Source organism: Chanos chanos, chromosome 5, assembly GCF_902362185.1.
Source record: "Chanos chanos chromosome 5, fChaCha1.1, whole genome shotgun sequence".
Taxonomy (NCBI): Eukaryota; Metazoa; Chordata; class Actinopteri; order Gonorynchiformes; family Chanidae; genus Chanos; species Chanos chanos.
In genome coordinates, this window is record NC_044499.1 from 41,449,073 (window position 1) to 41,470,232 (window position 21,160).

The following is a 21,160-nucleotide window of genomic DNA, read 5'->3' on the forward strand; positions in this document are numbered from 1 at the left end:
TTGCACGTTCGTATGTGTCGTCACACAACGTAATCCACTTTGATTTCAGAGAGACGTTTAAAGAGAGCGATAGCTGAAGAACAGTGTGTCCCACGGATTGGTTGCGTCATGAGGAGCTCGATCGGTTTGCGATCTGCTTTTGGAACACTGAGGAGAGGTCATCATTCCGTCGGAATAATTGGTGCGCCTTTTTCCAAAGGACAGGTGAGGAAGTAGCCGCTATATCGAAATCAACCTACACACGCACTGTGACATTCAAGCATTTACTGAGGTCCGGTTTCCAAGTCTTTCAAAACTAATTGAAAGTCAAGACTTACCTCATCTGTCAGATGGTCTTTTGTTGGTAATTCATGGGGTGCCATAAATTACTGTCCTACTGTAGCCGAGGGATGGAGTGGAGAGAGGACCGGACCTTATTCGCGCCGCCGGATTGGTTGAGAAGCTTAAAGGGCAAGGTAACGCTCTTTACAAGCTCCTAAATACAGCTCTTCATTGAATGGAACTATTAATTCTGTCAGTTCATTTGCATAACTGGACATTGGTAGTCTTGTTTTTTAAATATACCGCTATTTGTGACTAATTGTCACTATAGTTTTGTATACAGCCCTAAACTTTTTCCAAATGTAAATTAAATGTGGGATTAGTAACGTTTGTCTGCTACCGTTAATTAAAAAGTCGATACTGTGTGTTATTAATCCATCTTTAGCGGGTCGTAGTGTATAGGCATGAAGTCAACACTGTGAAATAATCTAGTTGGCGCAACTTTATGCAGTATACTGGTTATGTACATAGAATATGGTATCCTAAACCTGGATCTAGACAGCACTTGATCACTATGGTCTTATCATGAAGTCTGCTCGACAGCATAGACACGATTATACTCCAGCTCTGTTTCCAACTGAATTTGTTTGACGGTTGAAGGGGGGAAAATTACAACAGACCAAAGAAGTCATGGTAATCTTTGTAAAGAGAGTGATGTTTTCTCGGAGCGGTGGGGAGGACCATTTGCCATTAACGTCTGTTCATCAATTTTTTAAGATGTTGACAGACTTAACATCAAGTTTCACTGCACAAGATTTTCCTCAGATTCATTTGTGGAGCAATTTATTTTATAAAAAAATAAGTCACTAAAATCCAATGTTTTTTCTTATTGACGTACCCTCGAAAGGAACAAAGAATGTGATACTTTCACTGTTTTAAGTATATTTAATAAATTGCTGATTCGACTCAGCATTTTATGATTATCAACCTCAGTATTTTTCTCAGTAATCTATTTCATGCAAAGTAACCCTTTCACCTTAATACACATTACTTACATTGTACCTATCGTTACGCAGTCAATTATCGTGCAGCCCAACTGGCTATAATTCCGTAAATGGAATATAACGGCGCTTTTATAACTAAACAAACAGCATTAGGTAGAAGAATAAACAGACATTTCCACTAACATGCACTCAGATTAACAACACATATGAACAACACATTACTAACTGGGAATGAGTTCATCAGTTTAAATAAGACATTAGAAAATGGCCCAGAGTTGTGTCTTCTTAGTGAGCACCTTGAACAGTTCGCTTGATAGCTATTCATCGTTAAGATGTCACAAAGAGTGTTGCACGTGGGCAGCAGTAAATACAGAGGGATAGGAAGAGGATTAGTACACGGGATGAGCTTGTTTAGAAGGTTCACTGTTGCTGTCTGCGTTTGTATGGCCTGAATGATTGTCGAGTCTGCGTGACAGAATAGTGCCAGGCGCATGTTCTGTTTTATTCATGGAACGGCAAGACGAGATCTGATAGGACCAGGCTAACAAAACTTGTACCACCCTCCGGTTTATGTGTGTGCATTACAGAGAGGAGAATAACAGTGTCATGCAGTGACATGCTTACTTTGGATCAGTGGGTAAAACAGTGTGATGTGTCTTTAAAGAGAAAGGAATGAGAAACGAGGTTAGAAGAAGACATTAAAGATGTGTGAGAGACAAGTAAAGCATATATCAAATCAGTAACTCATTTCACCAGTGAGTATATGCCAGGGTTTATGAGACGTGTATTTTGGTTACACATATAACCACAAGTTTGTTGCCCTGTCAGTCATTACATAGATGACTTTCAGAATTTGCTCTTTATGAGAAAAAAACTAAAGTGTATCAATTTTAGCCTGTAAGTCCACCTCTTTCACTGCATTTCTTTATTCGAAACAGTCTGTTTACCTCTGTTTTTACCCCACTGTACACAGGTTGTATAGTGAAGGACTATGGGAATTTGATATTTGAGGAGGTGCCTAATGATGAACCTATTGGAAGAGTTAAGAGGCCACGGACAGTGGGCCGTGCTAATGAGCAGCTTGCCAGCGCCGTCGAGAGAGTAAAAAATGATGGACATACCTGTGTAATGTTAGGAGGAGATCACAGGTGTGTCATTTTCTATGGTCATACTTTTCATATTCAGCCGCCCTAACAAAAGCAATAACACTTGCTTGAGCTACTGAGAGAGGTACTGTGCTCCCAGTTTATTCAATGTATTCAATGGTTTCTTACAGTTTGGCGATTGGCTCGATCCAAGGCCATGCCTCCTCACGAAATGAGCTGAGTGTTGTATGGGTGGATGCCCATGCAGACATTAACACCCCTTTAACCAGCCCCACCGGGAATATCCATGGCCAACCGATGTCTTACCTAATCCATGAACTGCACTCCAAGGTTTGTCTCTTTCTCCCTAAGATTTAAATGCACTGTACTATACACTTTTGCATATTTAAATACTCATATTTGACAGTCAAATACTGATCGCTCGACTAGTTTGCTAATGTTTTCATCCTTGTTATAATGTGCTTTTATAATACAGTCACTGTTAATCTTTGATGCATGATGCCTTTTGTTTGTCAAATACTGAACAACATAGATTAAATGGCATATTAATGCATCTTTACATTAAGGCATAAATGCAGGGTGTCTTGTCCATATTTTCCATCATTTGGGGAATGAATTATTTTTTATTATTATCTTTTGTATAATTTTAGATCCCTGTAATGCCAAATTTCTCATGGATAAAACCTTGCATCGCAGCGAAAGACATCGTCTATATTGGCTTGAGAGACGTTGACCCAGAGGAACAGTGAGTGTCAGTGGTGAAAAATACTCTCATCTTCCAGTTCATCAGAGGTGTATATGTAGCTGTGTAATGATACACTAAAAAACACTGCATAACCAGCTATAACAACTTATGTTAATCAAATATGCCTAAAACATGTATTTAATAGATAAATTTAAAGAGGTTTGGCACCGTGACATATCAGCCCCTTGGCTGAAGTCGTTTCATCACAGTGTCATGTAAGGAGAGCTGTGCTATTTATAGAAAGCCTCTGTTTACATAAACTGTTGTAATTACTAGTATTATTTTTTCAAGGCAGCTTAATGAGAAAGCCAAACTACTGCATGAAAACGATTCAGGACAAAATGCAGTCAGTCATCGCTTCATAATGATGATTTATATTTCAGTTACATTCTAAAGCGCTTGGGTATAAAAGTCTTTTCGATGACAGAAGTGGATCGCCTTGGAATAGCTAAAGTCATGGAGCAGACGTGTGATCACATCTTTTCAAAGTGGGTACATTTTACTGATGTCATCATGTAATTGTTCTTTACCGCATTGTTGCAGTTATGGTCAATGGTAGTGGTCGTTCAGTTTTCAAACACGCGCCATTCCATTCAAATGTATAATATTAATATTTGAAAAAATGACGATATTGAACGGGTTTTTATTCACAGGGTGAAAAAGCCAATCCATCTAAGTTATGACATTGATGCCCTGGACCCATCTATAACACCCGCTACAGGGACACCAGTGGTGGGAGGTCTAAGCTACAGGGAGGGCATTTACATCACAGAGTACATCTGTCAAACAGGTCAGACAGCACACGTTCAACATGAGACGCTCTCAGCAGTAACCTGCCCAGAATGCATCATACATTATCATATACTGTCTAATGCCTGTCGCATGCTTCCTTAAGCATATGACATCCATTGAAAGAGCTTGTAATATAGCAATGCTGCTTTTGTTGAAGTCAATTTTACGTTCTTATACATAAAGGCAGAAAATATTTATTCTGTGAAGTGCTGTAAAGAAGGTCCTCTGGAGCAGTTCATCTCAATCACTAACCGTGACCTCACCCGTCTGGCTATTATACTTCTCTCAGTCAGAGCCTTTTGGTTCTTGGTCCTTCTTGCCTGTTTGCTCAGTCAGTGCAGACAGCCTGAAGTAGGATAAGTTTGGGGGGTTCATATATTTTCATTTTCTTAATGAGTGATTTCATGATGACCCTATGAACTTTAATCATGAGCTGAATTTTTAATACTACACAGATTTATAGCTCCTAACACTTCTCTACAGATAGCCCCTGAGTATTCATACCAGGGTTTCTGTTCTGACATGTTCTATCAACAGAGCTGTACTTTATAGAGCAGTGTTTTTGATTTGGTAACATGCTAGTCTATTCACCAGACTAAATCTAGACTACTTTAAAGTATTCTCACGAGGAAATTGGATGCATCTACACATCACAAAATTTGGGGAAAAAAATTACAGGATGAATTCTTTTTACATAGAGTTCTGAATTGTGAGGTGTTCCATACAGGTCTGCTCTCAGCAGTGGATATGGTTGAGGTGAATCCAAAGCGTGGGAAGACAGAGGAAGAGATTAAATCCACGGTCAACACAGCAGTGGATTTGCTTCTTGGCTGCTTTGGACGTGTCCGTGAGGGATCTCATTCACCAGATTACAAAATGCCAGAACCCTGAGCAGAAAACAGAGCTATTTCTGTTGGAAAATGTACACTTGTTCTCTAAATTCAAATTTTATTACTGAATTTTTATTTGCATATAGCATTTCATACTTTGGCCATATGGGTTATATGATTGTGAACACTTAGACATTGTTTTATTTTCAATAAATATAACTTTACTTTCTTTTTACCTGTGATTAATGTACAATATGATACACTGTTTTTACATTATATCATAAGTATGTATGAAGAGTACAGTACATGTCCATGCATGTAGCCCTCGTCTTAAGAACCTAATGGAAGACTTAAGACCATATGACTTTACATATTATCAATAGCCTGTTACACATGCATTGAGATGTTCTCATTCATCCATGCATTCTTCATAAGGCCATAGTACGTGGCTTACTGCATGTCAGTGACCTTATTTCAGTATTACTCCACTGTGACTGAGCATGTGAAACATATAACTGCATGTAGAGTGCAAAAAGGTCATGTAGACTCTTCAGCAAATGCTGGCAAATTGTAACCGCCTTTACCTTCAAAGAATGACAAAATGAAAGAAAACTGTTTTCTTAGATGTAACGTTAAATTTTAATTCTGTAGAAAACACATGATTCACACATACAAAACATACCTCCACATTTTATGAAGGAATACTCAAATTAAAAAAAAAAAAAAAAAAAAGACTGGATATCAGAGGACATAAATAACGATATGTTCTAATGTTATTAGATCAGCAGATAGAAACCATGAGGAGGAGTTTCAGTGTGAGGAGGTCTACAGAGTGGAGTGGAGTAAGGCTCTTTAGGAGAGAAAGTAGGATGATCTAGTGTTAGCTCTAATATCCAAAAGTAATGCTGAAGTTGACAAGGCTGATAGATGCCCAAGCCAAAATCTGCCCGTCTCCTGTTCTCTTAGGCCCCTGACCCCAAATCAGGCACTTTGCTGTACATACCGTATGCAGTGCTTTTATCAAAACATTTGCATTACTTGATCAAAGCAGTCATGCAACTTAGCTTAATTTGTATGTCTTACTGCTGGTTTGCAGCCTAAAATGTCTTATGTAACTAGTCATACTACACTGACTAAGGGAAAGGGGCGGAGGATTGGGGGGGGCAGGGGGGCAGGGGGGCAGGGCACATACTGTACCTCTGGCTTTAAATATACAGAATGCATGTTTATCTGTTTGTGCTCATGTCAATGACCTCAGTGCTGAAATGGTAGGGCCATGTGAGGAAACCCTGATAAAGCGCTGAGGGAGAGTGAAACTGCAACTGCCAATACACACAAGAACCGCAGTCAGCGATCCTGGAGTGATCTGAGGATAATCACTGTCTTAATCCTAATTATCTCTCCTCTGCTCTCTCTCTCTCTATTACACACACACACATACACAGGCACAAATACAGCAGCAGCACAAGGTGCCTGAAAAAATCCTACAGAGACCAAAGAACATATCCTGACAGTTGTAGCACAACTTTAGATGTATTCTAACTGCCATTCCAATGCTGCTCATCTGTTCAGTCTCTTTAGCTGTGCTGACTTCAGACACAATGGATCATATAAAGTGACTCAAATCAAAAATGCAAAGTAGGTAATATGTAATGAGCGATGCAAGCTAAGTAAGTCAGACCTGTAGATGCAACTGGGTGGCATGTTGATTTAGAGATAAAACATTGACTGACTTAACAGATCTGTGAACTGAAGCCAAATCAGTGAGGTCTCTGACTCACACTGAGACTGACTGAAAGGAGTGTTCTTATTCAACAAAATCTGTGATGTTAAGCCTCCACAGCTGCAATTTCAATTCTTCAATTCTTTTGGTATCTAGATAATGGTGTGGCAGAAATAAAGCTGTCCCTATTAATTTTTTAACCAAATGGCGAAATCTCCTTTACTGCTGGTACAATGGGAAGGAGGAGTGTTTGAATTTGCAGGCCCCACTGACAGTTATGGAGATAAAGGTTTGGCATTTTGGCAGACAGGAGGTGTGTTTGTCCTGGTGATATGATGACGTTACATAAAAGTCATGAGTTAAGCCTAAAACCGACATGGCGTTAATATAAGACATCCTAAACACCTTTGTGTAGTGCAGTGAAGAAACTTGATTTCACACATACGTAGGCATGGTGTGTAAAGACTATGGCAAAAGGCACTGAGAGACTCCATAAAAACAATCAGCCAACACACGTACATACATTCAAACACACCATAAAAAGAAAAAAAGAAATGTGTTAAGCCCGGCTCATGGAAGTGAACGATATGGAAACTGTGTGACAACAGCTCTGCGGTCTTAGCAAACACCTGAAAACTCTTCGCCCACCCAGTTCAGGAGAAGGGGGATGTTCGGCAGTCTCAGAAAGTGAAGAAGAGCATGAAAAAAGAGGGGGCGAATAGGAGAAAGAAGGCGAGTTGTGCTTCTTTGATCAATCTGTTTCCTCAAGGTTGCAAGGTCGTCTGAATTCTTGGCCACGTTCATGGATCCACTTATTTGAAACTAGAGAAAGAGATAGTAACAGATGCACCAAATAAGTCATCACAATCTTACAAGTATCAAGAAAAACGAGAATGGTGGTATATATTCAACGACAAGGGTACAACGGTGTAGCAAAGCCACATTATTTGTCTGGTGTTTTGGAAGGTTGTGCTTAATTAAAAGCTGTGATGTAGTTGTAGTGGAGGGAGCTGGGAGAAAGTACTGGAAACTAACCCCACTTGTTTCCAACTAGTACTGGGCAGGCTGCATGTCTCGTACTGTAGTCTCCTTCTCCGCTGGGAAACAGGTTATACCAGAATACGGCTGAACCCTAAACAACACAATTATGTAAAAGCATTGTTTTTTTGTTTTTTTCGCCCTGTTTCGTGAAGCAGAAGAAGAGACATGCCATGTCATAAAACCTAACTTCTAATATGCACAGAGGTAAGAAGACAGACAAAAACAGAGACACTCGTGTGTCTTTTACCTTCATTGGTCTTACTGCAGCTCCTACTTCTGGAAAGACTGTGGCGCCCCCTGCTGCTACATCGCTCATCTGCACACGGAAAGAGTGAGTAACACATCATCTGTTGTTTTTAACTACAGAGAGAAGGCTTTCTCTCTTCTGTTTTCTCCTCTGACTCAATAAAACAAACAGTGCAGAGAAAATGAAAGACGAGGATGGGGGGGGGGGGATATAAAAAAAAAAAATCGTTTTGATGGGTAAAATCTGCGGTGGAAGCACTCACGTAGAACAGCCATGTGGCGATGCGATTCCCTGTGCCCAGCTCTTTAAAGGCATCCGGTTCATCTTTCTAATGACGGAGAGAAGGGACAGTGTGTCCGGGTGTGAGACAAAATAAAGATCACATATTAGAAACAATCCAGACAAAACAGCAGCAGCACTGCCTATGTATCTAAGGCGTCTACGAGCACTCATTTGATCTGCTCACAGTCTAAAGACACACACTGTTTCTGGAAAGGACAATTCTTTGTTTACCCGGCCAAAGTCGAAGTGTGGCTCGTACTGGCCTCCCACACCATAGTTGGCTACCTGAAGGACCAGAGGAGAGAGCCAGGGAGTCAGACGCCAACAGTAATGATGGGTGTGCCAGGTAAAAGGGCATAGCAATTAAAGTCCTGACAAATAGATTCTCTCTCATTTTTACTCAGAACACACACACACACACACACACACACACAGAGAGCTCTTCACTCCATGCATTCTGCATTCTTTATTACCACATTCCATTAGGAAAGCCACCCATCGTTCTAAACCCACAGACATGTACCATCCAGTCTTATACCACAGACATGTACCATCCAGTCTTATACCACAGACATGTACCATCCAGTCTTATACCACAGACATGTATCATCCAGTCTTATACCACAGACATGTATCATCCAGTCTTATACCACAGACATGTATCATCCAGTCTTATACCACAGACATGTATCATCCCGTCACCTGTAACTCCTCTGCAGTAGTGACGTCCAGCCCAGTGATGTCCTCTATGCGCTGATTTACACGGTCCACCACGGGATGCTCGTACGCTGCCAGCCATGCACTGAGATCACACACATGATCATTTGGCCGTAAGAACACAGCGGACAAAGTCACCACGCAGCAGAGCTTAGACGAAATGTCAAAAAAACAAACATCCACATGCCTTTTGTTCTCAGGTCATAAATAACACCGTCTACGTGTGAGTGACGTATGGGCGATAAGTGACTACAGTAAACCTCCAGGTAAGATGAGTTTGGTAACTGAACAAAGCAATATTAAATGCATGGTAGTCATGGTTAGAGATCCTATGAGCATGCGACAGGCACTTATTAAGGATGAACGATAGAGGTGAGCGTCAGACACAGAATCTCAAGCTGCCAGGGAGTTTCTGTTAACATACCTTTAGCCTGATAAAGGACTCTGGCCTAGTTATTTATTTTATTATGCTTAGATGCCTTTCCTTATCAACTGTCAAATCATAACCATACAAAGGTCAAACAAACAGGTTACACCCAAGCGTGACTTCATTTCTGGAAGAACTCTTCAACATCACTTAGTGGACCAAACCCCCCCCCCCCCCCCCACCCCCCATAACATAAAAAAATCTCTTAGTAAAAAATTATGTGTGCAACACAAGCCTGCTGTCTCTCCACACAGACACAAATACTTCAGAGTGACAGCAAACGCTAATCTCCACAGTTTTTTGCACCATATGGATTTTGTTAATATTGCTTCACTATAAAATGGTTTGCTAGAACAGAAATAACCCCTTCACTATCTGCTATATCTGCTAGTCCGTAACAATAGACAGGATTAGTCCGTAACAGTACAGTCTAAGAGGGAGTCAAGTTTATATACACTTGAGTGGGATTGGATGTAAGATTAATGAATTTGTTATAAGTCAGATATTGACTAAGCAGTATCAGATGCTGGGTGCCCTTCAGATCCATGCTTTTATTCCACATCCACAGACATGGAAACTCATCCACATGAGACTTAGTTTCAGATCATTTTCAAGGCCTATAATAAACATCTGTGTTTAATAATCTGTTTCGACTGCATATTTTCTTTGTTATGTCACCTTTGTTATGGTATTATGCCTGTCTTAGGACAGCAATATCAGTTTTCTGTTGAGTGATTGCTCCAATGACAGATGGATTCATTTTTCAGAATGGCTTATTGTTTGTACATTATCTAAGTGCAATCATGTTGGAGAGCAAAGGTCTGGCAGCGATGTGACTATGGAGAGAAATTGGCCCCAGTGCATAACTACGGTAAAACAGTGACATCATCTGTCAGCCAGACAATAACCAACGCTCTGGCCTCAGTAACCGTATTCCACAATACACTGCATATGCTTTCATCATCCTAGGTGTACTTTACGGAAGTACACAAACAAGGAAATTTGAGCAAATGGGGCAGCAGAAGAGGATATTGGACGACTACACAAAAAATCTGCCTGTTGTTTCTGCCCATCTGGAAGTTTTATGAAGATCAAACTGGGTGGTATTCACCACACATCAGAGCTGAACAGATTATAGTTTAATGTGCAGGACTGTGAGACACTGTGAGTCTGTCTTTGTCCACTAGAGGGCACTACATGCATAAAGAGATCTGGTAAATAGCAAAAGTGCCTCTTCAGTCTTTAAGTCCACACATGTACTACTTCTTTACCCACTTGTCAATAATTCACATTAGCACCCAGCTTTTCCTTTCTTTAAACACATCTGTAGGGGAAGGAATTTTTACTAGAGGGTTATTTTTCCCTTGTTAAACAATGACTTATGTCTGACTTGACCAACACTTGTCTCCTGAAGAGAAGATGGAAACCTCCTGCACATTGTGTCTTGCAAGGTAAAAAAAATCTAACAGAATGCTCTACTACAGGTTTGGCAATCAGATCACTGTCACTAAATGACCTGCATTATGTTTATAACACTGGTAGATGGAGCAGTTACACTGCAATGACAGTCTAAGAAGTTTGGAGCTGTGAGGCAGGGATCGATGAGGACTGTTAAAATGGCCGATTATATGGGAAAGGGTTCATTGGAGATTCACATACAGCTCCCATTCAGGGCAGGTAAACTTAACAGACAGGGATGCATGATTCCTGAGCTTTCAACCAATCATCTTTGAGCCCTTACCTCTTTGAGACTCTGTACTGGGCCGTGGTGAGTTTCCCTGTTTGAGGGTCATGCACGGTAGCACGCCTGAGCTAAAGAGCAGGTAGAGTGAGAGATGACAGGATAAAGAGAGAAAGAGAGGGAGGGAGAGAGAGAGAGAGAGAGAGAGAGAGAGAGAGAGAGAGAGAGAGAGAGAGAGAGAGAGAGAAAGAGCGAAAGACAGAGATGCAAGGGATTGAGAAATAAAAGGGAGGAGAAAGCGTGTCACTACTTGCTAATGCCATGCCCATTTCAGAGTTGTAACCCTGAAGGCATCATTCAGACTGGGCTCTCTGATCACTAATCTGTGGACCATTCAGTCAGGTGAGGGTTTGATCTAGGGTCCATCTCAGACTCGCTGAGAAGCATCTGCCATGGCTGGGCTGCTTAGGAGTCTGTGGGAACTGTCTTTTGATTATAGCTGTGCGTCTGTACCTCCACAGTGTTAACGCGGTGACAGCACCCTCAAAAAGAACAGCCAAACAAACAGGGATGACCCGTGCACTTCACTGCAAACATTTTGCTCAACCAGAAAAGGACCTCGCTGACATCCATCCGCTCATAATGCAGTTCACTACATTTATTAGCTGAGAGTACATTCACTAGACAAGAATATTTAATAGTAATTCACTTTTTGAAAGTGATGTTGATATAAACTAATCTCAAACGGAACTGGTTAAAGGATTTGTCATGTTTTATAAATTTTGTTTTGATGGCATTGACTGAGCACTGTCATCCCTCTTTCTGTTCGTGTTCTTGTTAAAGCTGCTGTCCAAGCATGCAGTTAGGAGGCGGGACACAGTGACTGGCAGAGCTCCAGGCCTGTAGGCTTACCTCTTGCTGACGCGGTATTCGGCCGTCTCCAGCACACCAGTAATGGGGTTGGAGATGGTGGCTCGGTGCAGCTGTGGAGCCAACCGGCCGAGAGGAGACGAGTTACATGGCAACCGCAGTCATGCCCAACCACTGCAGCACTACACTAAGAAACCTCAGTAATTTTTACATCTAAAGTATACAGTAAGTCTAATGAAAAACAGGATAAACTCTTGTGTACAATTCTACGAGTTCCTCTGCAGTCCAGAAGACATTCCCACCACCAAACGCAGAGACTTATTTTTTTTTTTTTAGAAACTACATATAACATACCAATAAGAATTATCAAGGTATATCAAATAATCTAGTTGTTAACTTTACAATCATTATCCTGACTGAATCAAGTAAATGAGTTTGCGCAGACTGAAATAATTAACAAAATAAATTAGTCAGTTTCCCCTGCTTTAATAAAATCATTGGGTTTGCATAATGTTTACAAGTTTACAATTGGATTTGCATCCAAATATTTTAATTTAATAAGGCTTGAAACTGCACTGAATGACCTCCTTTCATTAGCTGTCATTTGCACTAATTCATTCTGTATAGGATATCTTTTCCAGTTAAGTGTTCTTCCAAAAGACTGTCTACGTAAGTCATCTCACGATAGCTTCCTATGCACCCAGCCACTGACACTGAGCGATCTCCTTAAATACAGGTCGGCCTTCCGCAGGGTAACACAGTACAAAAGCACGTACAATGACACGACAATCAGCACATGCACCGGCCACATACAGAAAGGTAAAGCAGAGTGAGCATTATTCATAAAACTTTACCACCACAGAAACTTTCAGCGTTTGTCAGACTGAGATAAGTAAAATGTCATTTAACTCTACGAGAAAATCGTACCCAAATTCATTATCTTGACTGAATTGTGTCAAGTTGTGTAATGTTATTAATTTAAGTTTGCACGAAGCTAGCATGACTTTAATCGCTAACACTTACGTGATCCAATCAAAGACATTAATTAGTTTCAAGTTAATTATGTCATTTTAGAGTGTAGCTTATAATACTGTTCCTGGAGGCCAACGGCACTGCACTTGTTTGATCTTATAAAATGCTCGAACACGACAGCTCCTTATCAAGCCTTTGATTAGCAGGAGCAGGGACGTAGGAGCAGACTGAGATGTCAGATGTTGAGTGCTGGGTGTGTCTGCCAGGAGGATTAGAAAAAAAAAAAACCTGTATCACACAACCAAAGTCTCTGACTCTGATCGTGATAATGTTTTGTTTGGGCTTGGACTTTATCTACACTATCACAGATAAGAAAATTAGAGGGAATTTCGTCAGCTATGTAGCTTTCATTTACTTGTTTTTTTTTCCCTGAGTAAAAATCTGACCTTGTTTCCCAATGACGATCAATCTTAGCTCTTAAGAGGGTTTAATGCAATCTTCAGAGGGTTTGTTATTATTATTTTTTTTATATGCATTTCTGGAAGCGATACTTCAGAGGAATAGAAGGTGGCTTAGGTCCATCTTTCAGCTGGAGATGAACTGATAAGTATGAGGAACAAGGAAAATTTCACACAAAATCATCATACCATTACCATCTGTGAGTCTACTTTACAAACAGACATAAGTCAAATACAAATAAACATGTAATAACAAATGACCTTGACAAATAAAATGAGCTTGTTTAATGATCAACATCTGTAATAATGTATGTGATATTTCTCCATCACATGATGCGTTTGGATTTTCAAGAACAGTTCAAGGCACTCACAGATTGGCGATGGTTTACAACAGCTTTTCATCTAAAGATGACTTTGGGAGCCGCTTTGCAAACAAAAAATGCCTCTTAAGATTACCTTCATGAACAGCTTAAATTTAGAATGCTTTTGGGAAACAAGGCTCAGATTGTTAATATGCTAAATCATGGTAAAGTTTTATGAATGAGTAAATACCATCAACGGTTAACACAAACGCCAAACAAACTGCTTTGTTCGTGAAGCTGAACTCACCCTAGGTTTGGCTAACTCTTTGATCTTCTCCATTTCTTTCTCAGAAATGATATCGTGGTAACGGACGATGCGCGGACGGTCCCATTCGTCCTCTTGCTTCACTGGTCCTAGCAGATAACGCGGATGCCTGCTGTTGTCAAAGTAACGACAGAACAGACGACTCTGTCTGCGTGGAGTCTGTGGAGGGTGTGATAGAGACTTAAAAACTGTACATCCATTCCCACATCTTTAAATCACTAATGCTAACAAACTCAAAGCGTGAATCCCTTTAGCATGAAACACCTACTCAGAGCTCAGAATCTGGACATGAATCACTGAGAGGAGATACAGGCTTAATTAAAACTCACTTATTGCGAGTGGGGTTCATTTACACTGTTGACCCTAAAGCTGCATACAGAACGTTTAGCTGTAAGAACCACTCACTAACTGCTCACAGAAAGGTATAGCAGTGATGCAATCTGGTTGTTCTATCTCTATTCGACTGATCCAGCACACTTTCATTCTCTGGCCTGGGGCAGATCAGATTAGGACAGAGGCAGAGAGCTGATCCCAAATTGGTAAGTATTCTGAAACAGAACTGGAGCGAGGCAAATCTTTGGATTCTTCCTGATATGATTCACAGAACGCACGCACGCACGCACGCATGCACAGGCCTCCACCCCATATCTAAACACAGTGAAAAAAGACAACCCACATACTGTGGAATGGCTAAAAGGGACTAGACAAAGACAGAGCAGCCTAAGAGTGGAAGAAGACATTCTGATATTATAAGAATTCAGTTCTCTTAAACCGCCAGTGTTGTCTGCTGACCAACAACGCATAGCTCAGACTCTACAATGATTCATGTGGGATAACACAAGTATTTCTCTCTTATGACAAGTATTTAAACCATTTTCGGTCATAAGAAAAAAAAACCCATCCTGTTTAAAACAAAACAAAACAAATACACAGACAGACAAACAAACAATAAAAAAACCCCCCCAGATCAATCTGACCTTTTGGGGGTCATCTTTATAGTCTTTTTGAATTTACTGAACTTGTGGGTGAGGAAGTTCTCTTGTAAACCAATTTTGCTCATAGCAAAGCTCCAGCAAACTCCAAGTAAACTCCAAGAGGGCATGCAATAGGTTGCATTAAAAATTTACGACCCCCCCCCCCCCCCCAGCTTTGCGTATCTTCATTTATCATAAAACGTATTTTGAGCCACTTACCAGCTTGACTCCTTCTCCCCGACAGAGCTTCTCATACCTGTCCCTCTCGGGGAGGTAGTCTTTCTTCCTGGCGACGGCTCTCTTGTCTCTTCTCTCCTTTAAGTCCTCCTCCGTCCCACTCTGCTCCTTCTCTGCCTTCCTTTGCTTTGATAGCTGGTACTCAAAGTATCTGAGGTTACCGTTGGCTCGCTGGTGTTCAGGATCTGCAGTGGGAAATATGTTATGGATTACACGCATTTACAGGGAGAGAGAGAAAAAAAAAGAGCAAAAAGAATACACACGCAACAAACACAGTGGATTCATGAAGACTAATCATTTTGGTACGGATCTTATTCTCTTGGTGTTGCGGAGAGCTACATCTGTCTTGACAAATTTCTCTCCGGAAAATAACGGAAGTGGAAATGCATGGAATGAGAACTTTTTGTCACATCCTAGTGAGTGTTTACGTACATCTCCCGTCCATGGACTGAATCTGCCGAGCAATTTTTTTCTCAAGGACTACATCCCTTATCATTACTGAACAGGTAACCCTGAAGGTAACTCTGTGTGGCCAGTCTAACCATGTGGGTTCACTTCACTAACGACCTGCAGTTATAAAGAGTCACATTGTCTGTCACAGGGCATTAAAAGACAGCACGAGTGCTTATGACTGTTTATATGCACCAGATCATAATAAACCTTCAGGCATTCTCCATTATCAGTATATTGTAAGGATTTATCATATAGGAGCAATCTAAGTGTAACCTGCAATGGCTTCTGTGGATAAGAAAAAGCATAGCATTGTGCAGGGAAGTAATCTATTAAGAGTATGGCTTTAGAATGAAGACGTGGTGCTAATGTCTTAGAACAGTGCTATCAGGCAAATTCAGGTGTACCACGAAAAAATAAAGATTTTCTGGGTTATTTTGGGCTAAACGGGCAAAATGAATAAACCTTGCTCACAGAATCGGGTGTTGTCGTTACAATCAATACTAAATCCTTCCTATCCCGAAAAGGGCATAAGACGGTTTGCTTTTCCTGATGATGTTACGCACACAAATCTGTTGGTTGTTTCTCTGACTGTTGTGGCAACTTCTGTCTGTAACTGAGAATGTGGTATGCCATAAGATGTTGTAAGTTTGCAGTGTGTACTGTGACTGAAAATTGTGAAACGTTGTTTTAAAATACAGACAGACCCAGTGCAAGCAGTCTCTTTGTATACTCCAAAGCCCTCTCTAGTTCTCCTTGCTGGTAGACAGAGTAGCTGAGATAGTCCAGGACAGTCACTACATCAACGCTTGAATCCTCGCCCTCATCCAGTTGCTTAAGAGCCTGGGCCATCCACAGTTCGGTGTGGTAATAGTCTGTCTCAGAGTAGGCAATTTTCCCCAGCTCAAAACAGTCCTCCACGGTCAGAGTACTCTTATATGGCAAACCTGAGTCAGTACCTGAGAACATATAAAAAGACAAAATTAAGGATTTTCCCCCCCTCCAACACTGCTGAGTGACTGAATATCTATAACATTTCCTCTGCTATGACCTCCTATTAACTCATACTACGAGAGCAACCCAAATACTTCTTCCTTAGCCCTACTCTCTGAACCACACACTCACATTCACACACATACACACACACACACACCCACACACCACCCCTTTCTTTTCCTTCTCATCAGGACTCTCACCGGGCAGATCTCCTGTAGAGATTGCGTTTGTGTCCAGCTGATAGGTGTCCTGTAATCTGAGCAGGGCTTTAGCCGCACCTGTCTGGTCCTCATCGTTGGGGAAATGCTGCCGCTGAATGGTCAAATTTGAGATGAACCCTGCACAGGGTCAAATGAAGAAATACAGGACTGAATCTTAATCACTGTCTTTGACAAGTTTAATTATGTTTCGTAGATCTGTGCTATGGGTGCTATGATGACATTTTAGTATAGTATGATGACAATTTACAGTAATAAACAATGCTGAAACTGTTCAGTAACAGAATAACTCCTGAAGAAAAGGAACCACTTGGAGCAATACGTTTTTTTTTCCCCAATACAAGATAACACTGCAGTGGTTGTGGTCAAAATAGTTGAAGAACTGACCATCAGACATGTCTTTGAGGACCAGGTCCTCCACGTCACCCCATTCTGTATTGAGTCTCTTCATCAGTTTGAATGCATTCACTGGGTGGCCCAAGAAACCCTCAGGATCTTGTGTTGCAATGGCAGTTAGGGCATCAAGTTTCTCTGCCCATCTGAGCAAACACACACACACACACACACACACACACGAGCACACATACACGCACACACACAATATTCATATTATCAATGCTCTGTCGTTATCTCTGTGCATGTTTTTTGGATAATGTTCAACAGTAATGAAAAGGAACAAGCACCAGTTGTCTGAGCCTTATGGCCAGGCCCAGTGGGCTTATTATATTCACTACATTGTGACAGTTAACCTTACTATGCCACTTACTGCTTGACCTGCTCCAGTTTACTCTCCTCTGCTTTAATGTAGTCTTTCAATGAGGCCACCAGATCCTTCTCTGTGAACAACAGATCAGTCATCTGACCTGCACAGAGGGCACAGGAGAGGGGATATGAGGACAATGACAGAGACAATGACACAGAAGCAAATTCAGCAAGGACAATGAACACACACAGACACAATCTAGCATCTGAGTTGATTGGACATGACAGATGAACGGCTAACAAATTAGCATTTTTGAATGGATAACAGAGATGTGAGGGTCATCTTGTCTTTTTTGAATCTGGTCATGAACGCTGTTGACAGTTCATTTAAGTTGACCAAAAGTCCTGCAGCGTAGACAGATAAATCTGAAGGGGGCTCAACTGATTCCCGTCAGAGCTTCAGTTTAGTGAGTTAGAGAGTGAGACCTGAAGAAAAGTGTAGCTACTGCAGCACTTGAAAGAGACGGAGATACTGACCGATGGAGGTGAAGAAGTCATTATGAGCTGATGATGAGAGGAGCAGACAGCTGGTGACTAACACGCAGCAAACATGCCGCACATCCATCTTCAGCCAGCCAATGACACGACTCCACACTGAGTAGGGAAAAAAGACACGAGACTATCATGATCAATCTTTACTCAGACTTCAGGCGGTAACAACATCTAGGATTCTGGATACATCACGTCCTAGGTAAGTCGATGAAAGAGTAATGTATGTCATAGCAAAACACAAACTGGCAGAGAAAAAGACCAGCCAATGACGAATCACCGGTAGAATTCGCTCACTGATTGGGCGTTAAAAGCATCAAACAGTCATATCTGATGGATAGGTAAAACACTTGAAAAATATTTTTCTTTTCTTTTTTTTTTGTTGCCTTTTCTTTCTGGGGTTGAGAAATAAAAGGGATCAAAAGAGCCAACAGAAGTATCTCAGCAGGCTTGTCTGCCTGGGTGAACACGGCCTAACAGAGAATGCTGCTTGGCTGTCGCTGCTCTTTGTCTGAAAAGCTAGACAAACAAGGAATGCCACTGGGACTTTTCAATACTCCCTGGCTCTGCATGCCTGTATAGTCTGACACCGGCTCACTGCGAAACCAGCACGGCACCATTCATTCACCACTGCCCTCAATTAGTTAATATAAAACACCAGTGAGTAACTCGAGCTAATATTCACACACCTCGCTGAACAACTATTTCCCCATTAGCTGCTCGTTGTAGTTTGAAAAACTGTCCCTGTAACTAAGAAAGCACTGCTGCTCGGTAAATCAAAGGCAGCCGGGCCTCGAATGACTCCGGTGAAATTGTGCCAATACTAAGCAGGTTATTACTGTCTTAACTGGCTAAAGTCAATTTTCTGTAGCTCTGCAACACAGACAACTACAAAAGAATGGATTATGCTGGTTAACCCAGCAAATGTAGGTGTAGACAAACCAAATGGCAGAATGACATCTTTTCTCAGTATGGAAGTTAAACTATAGCTTAGGGAACTGTTTTTTTTTTTTTTTGTCAGCTGTGATAACTTTTCAATGCCTCAGGCTATCATTTTGGTTGCATTGGATTTTAACATCTGAGGGGTGAAAACACTCAGGTGTGAAAAACAGCTGCATGTTAATGAGAGCCAGCAGGTGTAGGATGAGTTGGTAAGTAGCCAGCTGAACAGCTGACACATTTGTAAAAGAAGGCCTTCACGTAAAAACAGGGAGGTGTCTCAAGCCAAGAGGCAGAGAACAGGACTGGGAAGGCAGAGCTGGATGGCTTAAGGGTGGAGATCTTCCTATCTATGGGAGACTGTCTGATTTTGGAGAAAGGAACAGACAATCTCATGATTATTTGGCATTTAACCATTAAAAACTTATCTTGACATCAACCAAAGGTTTCTTAGGGTCATGGTGTTACATCAGGCAGAAACAAAACAGAGAAACAAATGTAGTTCTCTTTTCCACGAGGACAAAATGTTTGTCGGTGGCTGTAAAAGCAGCGCTAGAAAGTCTTCTCACACTTTGCTCACTGAGAAATGAAACTTCATCCTGAGGCTCTTCATGTCCTGCACTTTGAAACAGTCTCAGCCAGAGGACAGGAATGGGATCAAGCCATGCGATTTGACATAACTGCCATTTTCAGTCAAGGAAAACCAGTAGAGACATGCAGACTGGCTTAGCCAGTAGTCTTCTGAAAACACCGTTATACTTTCAAATTTAATGAATTCAGTTTAGTTGAAAATATAGCTTAAAAAATGATCTTTGCTTTGACTGAATCAAGCTAATTTACTAACTTTACTCATGGCATTTTTGAGGCAATATGAACAACTAAACTGATGTTCTGCTGTTGATTCTGGGTTATTTCGATCACACAGTCAGTGTAATACGTTTGCATAATGTGGTCTACACGAATCACTATTAGTTTTGTTACTGTACTAGTTCTTACATATCATATTATTAATAATTATTATTATGCCTCTGCGTTTATATATTTATTGATAGCTTTCTAAAGAAGTGAACTAAACCATTTGTACAAGACAGTTGCCAAAATAACATTTAACATTTCAAAGAATTGAATTTAACAGAGGTATAACTAAAACGCTGTTACTGTAATGTTACATTTACCATAGATGCAGTGCCTGCCACGTCCTTGCCCCTCCCCCAGTAAATCAAGCTACGTTATTTCCTAAAAAAAAAAAGCCTGTCTCAAGTTGTAACAGAATAGGGTTTCACAACGTGATTAATCATTCTGGTATTGTTCAGGTTTCCGATGTGCAACTATGTAGCCTCTCCGGGTAGCGGCACTAGCAATAATTTGCATAGCAAATCAGGTTTCCTCATAATTTTAATCCAGCAAAACATAGATTTCAGATTTCAAATTCACGACGACGAGATACATAGAACAAATGCTAACTGCTTGGTTGTAACTGTAGCTGGATGATGCACAATAACAATGTTGTAACAAATACAAACACAACTGCTGAGCCCATATCTATGAACTAATAAATACAAGATAGAGTACACTACTGCTACAACTCATACAATCCAAACAGTTGTAACAGTGTGTCTACATATAGCAAACCTTTACCTTACTTTTGCGTTGAATAACGTGACAATAACAAAAACAGCCATAGGCTACACCTCTAGAGCAACTGTGTACCTACATTTTCTTAAATCGACAACATGAAAACTTTTCCACCTTTTTAAGATGGATTGCTGACCTCGCCGAACAGTTATAGCTGTATGTCTTTCGGGTACAAAGAAATCTCCCGAAAATAACAAATATCATATAAGCTAATACCAAAACTGACGATGAGGACATAAACGCTTTGTGTAAATATGTCACCAATTTTGTTTAAGACTAAGGGCTAATAAGAGCGTAAAAGAGCTTTGACCCAATAACAAGCTGTTTCCACTGAGAGACCTAAGACTAACGCTGGGGAAAATTCCAGACTTCCTCTGCATACTTGGCAATGCATATCTACTGAGGACAATCGCCAGCAAAAACACTGTGTAAGTAAACACTAAGAAGGTCACGTACGTTACCTTTTTCGATTCTGGCCAGCTGTCGGATATTAGTAGTTTTCTAGTATCCAGTCGTTCAGTCCAGCTCCGCACGTAGAATGCTAGTGTAAGGTAAAGAAGGTCAGCTTGATAGGCTGATGTTCGATTCAAAGAAATCTTTACGATGGCTCCATCTGGTGGTAAGATTTGAAATTTACTGAGTGTTGGTTTTGGAATAGGCTAATATAATTTATATTG

At 40.8% G+C, this 21,160-nt stretch overlaps 3 protein-coding genes across 4 annotated transcripts in view; 2 read left to right on the forward strand and 1 right to left on the reverse strand.

Annotated features, from left to right (window-relative positions):
• Positions 1 to 21,160, forward strand: part of LOC115811441 (zinc finger protein OZF) — an 83,398-nt gene that overhangs the window by 49,352 nt on the left and 12,886 nt on the right. The gene's annotated exons all lie outside the window — the stretch shown is intronic.
• arg1 (arginase 1) lies at positions 49 to 4,988 on the forward strand. 2 transcript variants are annotated; one of them, XM_030773637.1, is made up of 8 exons: positions 51 to 204; positions 383 to 455; positions 2,239 to 2,413; positions 2,542 to 2,701; positions 3,022 to 3,116; positions 3,500 to 3,604; positions 3,770 to 3,906; positions 4,636 to 4,988. In XM_030773637.1, exons 1-8 carry the CDS (start codon positions 109 to 111, stop codon positions 4,797 to 4,799), a joined length of 1,005 nt encoding a protein of 334 aa, XP_030629497.1. In that variant the 5' UTR covers positions 51 to 108; the 3' UTR covers positions 4,800 to 4,988. The 2 variants fall into 2 exon arrangements, with proteins under 2 accessions (XP_030629498.1, XP_030629497.1); XM_030773638.1 differs by lacking the exons at positions 2,542 to 2,701; positions 3,022 to 3,116 and having other exon boundaries at positions 49 to 204.
• On the reverse strand, positions 7,056 to 21,013 carry p4ha1a (prolyl 4-hydroxylase, alpha polypeptide I a). The gene is made up of 15 exons (XM_030773634.1): positions 20,945 to 21,013; positions 17,898 to 18,014; positions 17,425 to 17,521; positions 17,046 to 17,197; positions 16,641 to 16,778; positions 16,152 to 16,403; positions 14,977 to 15,179; positions 13,766 to 13,942; positions 11,769 to 11,839; positions 8,734 to 8,833; positions 8,263 to 8,316; positions 8,012 to 8,077; positions 7,750 to 7,818; positions 7,497 to 7,593; positions 7,056 to 7,283 (listed from the first exon to the last, which is right to left on the reverse strand). The coding sequence occupies exons 2-15, from the start codon at positions 17,983 to 17,985 to the stop codon at positions 7,213 to 7,215; spliced, it is 1,635 nt and encodes a 544-aa protein (XP_030629494.1). The 5' UTR covers positions 17,986 to 18,014; positions 20,945 to 21,013; the 3' UTR covers positions 7,056 to 7,212.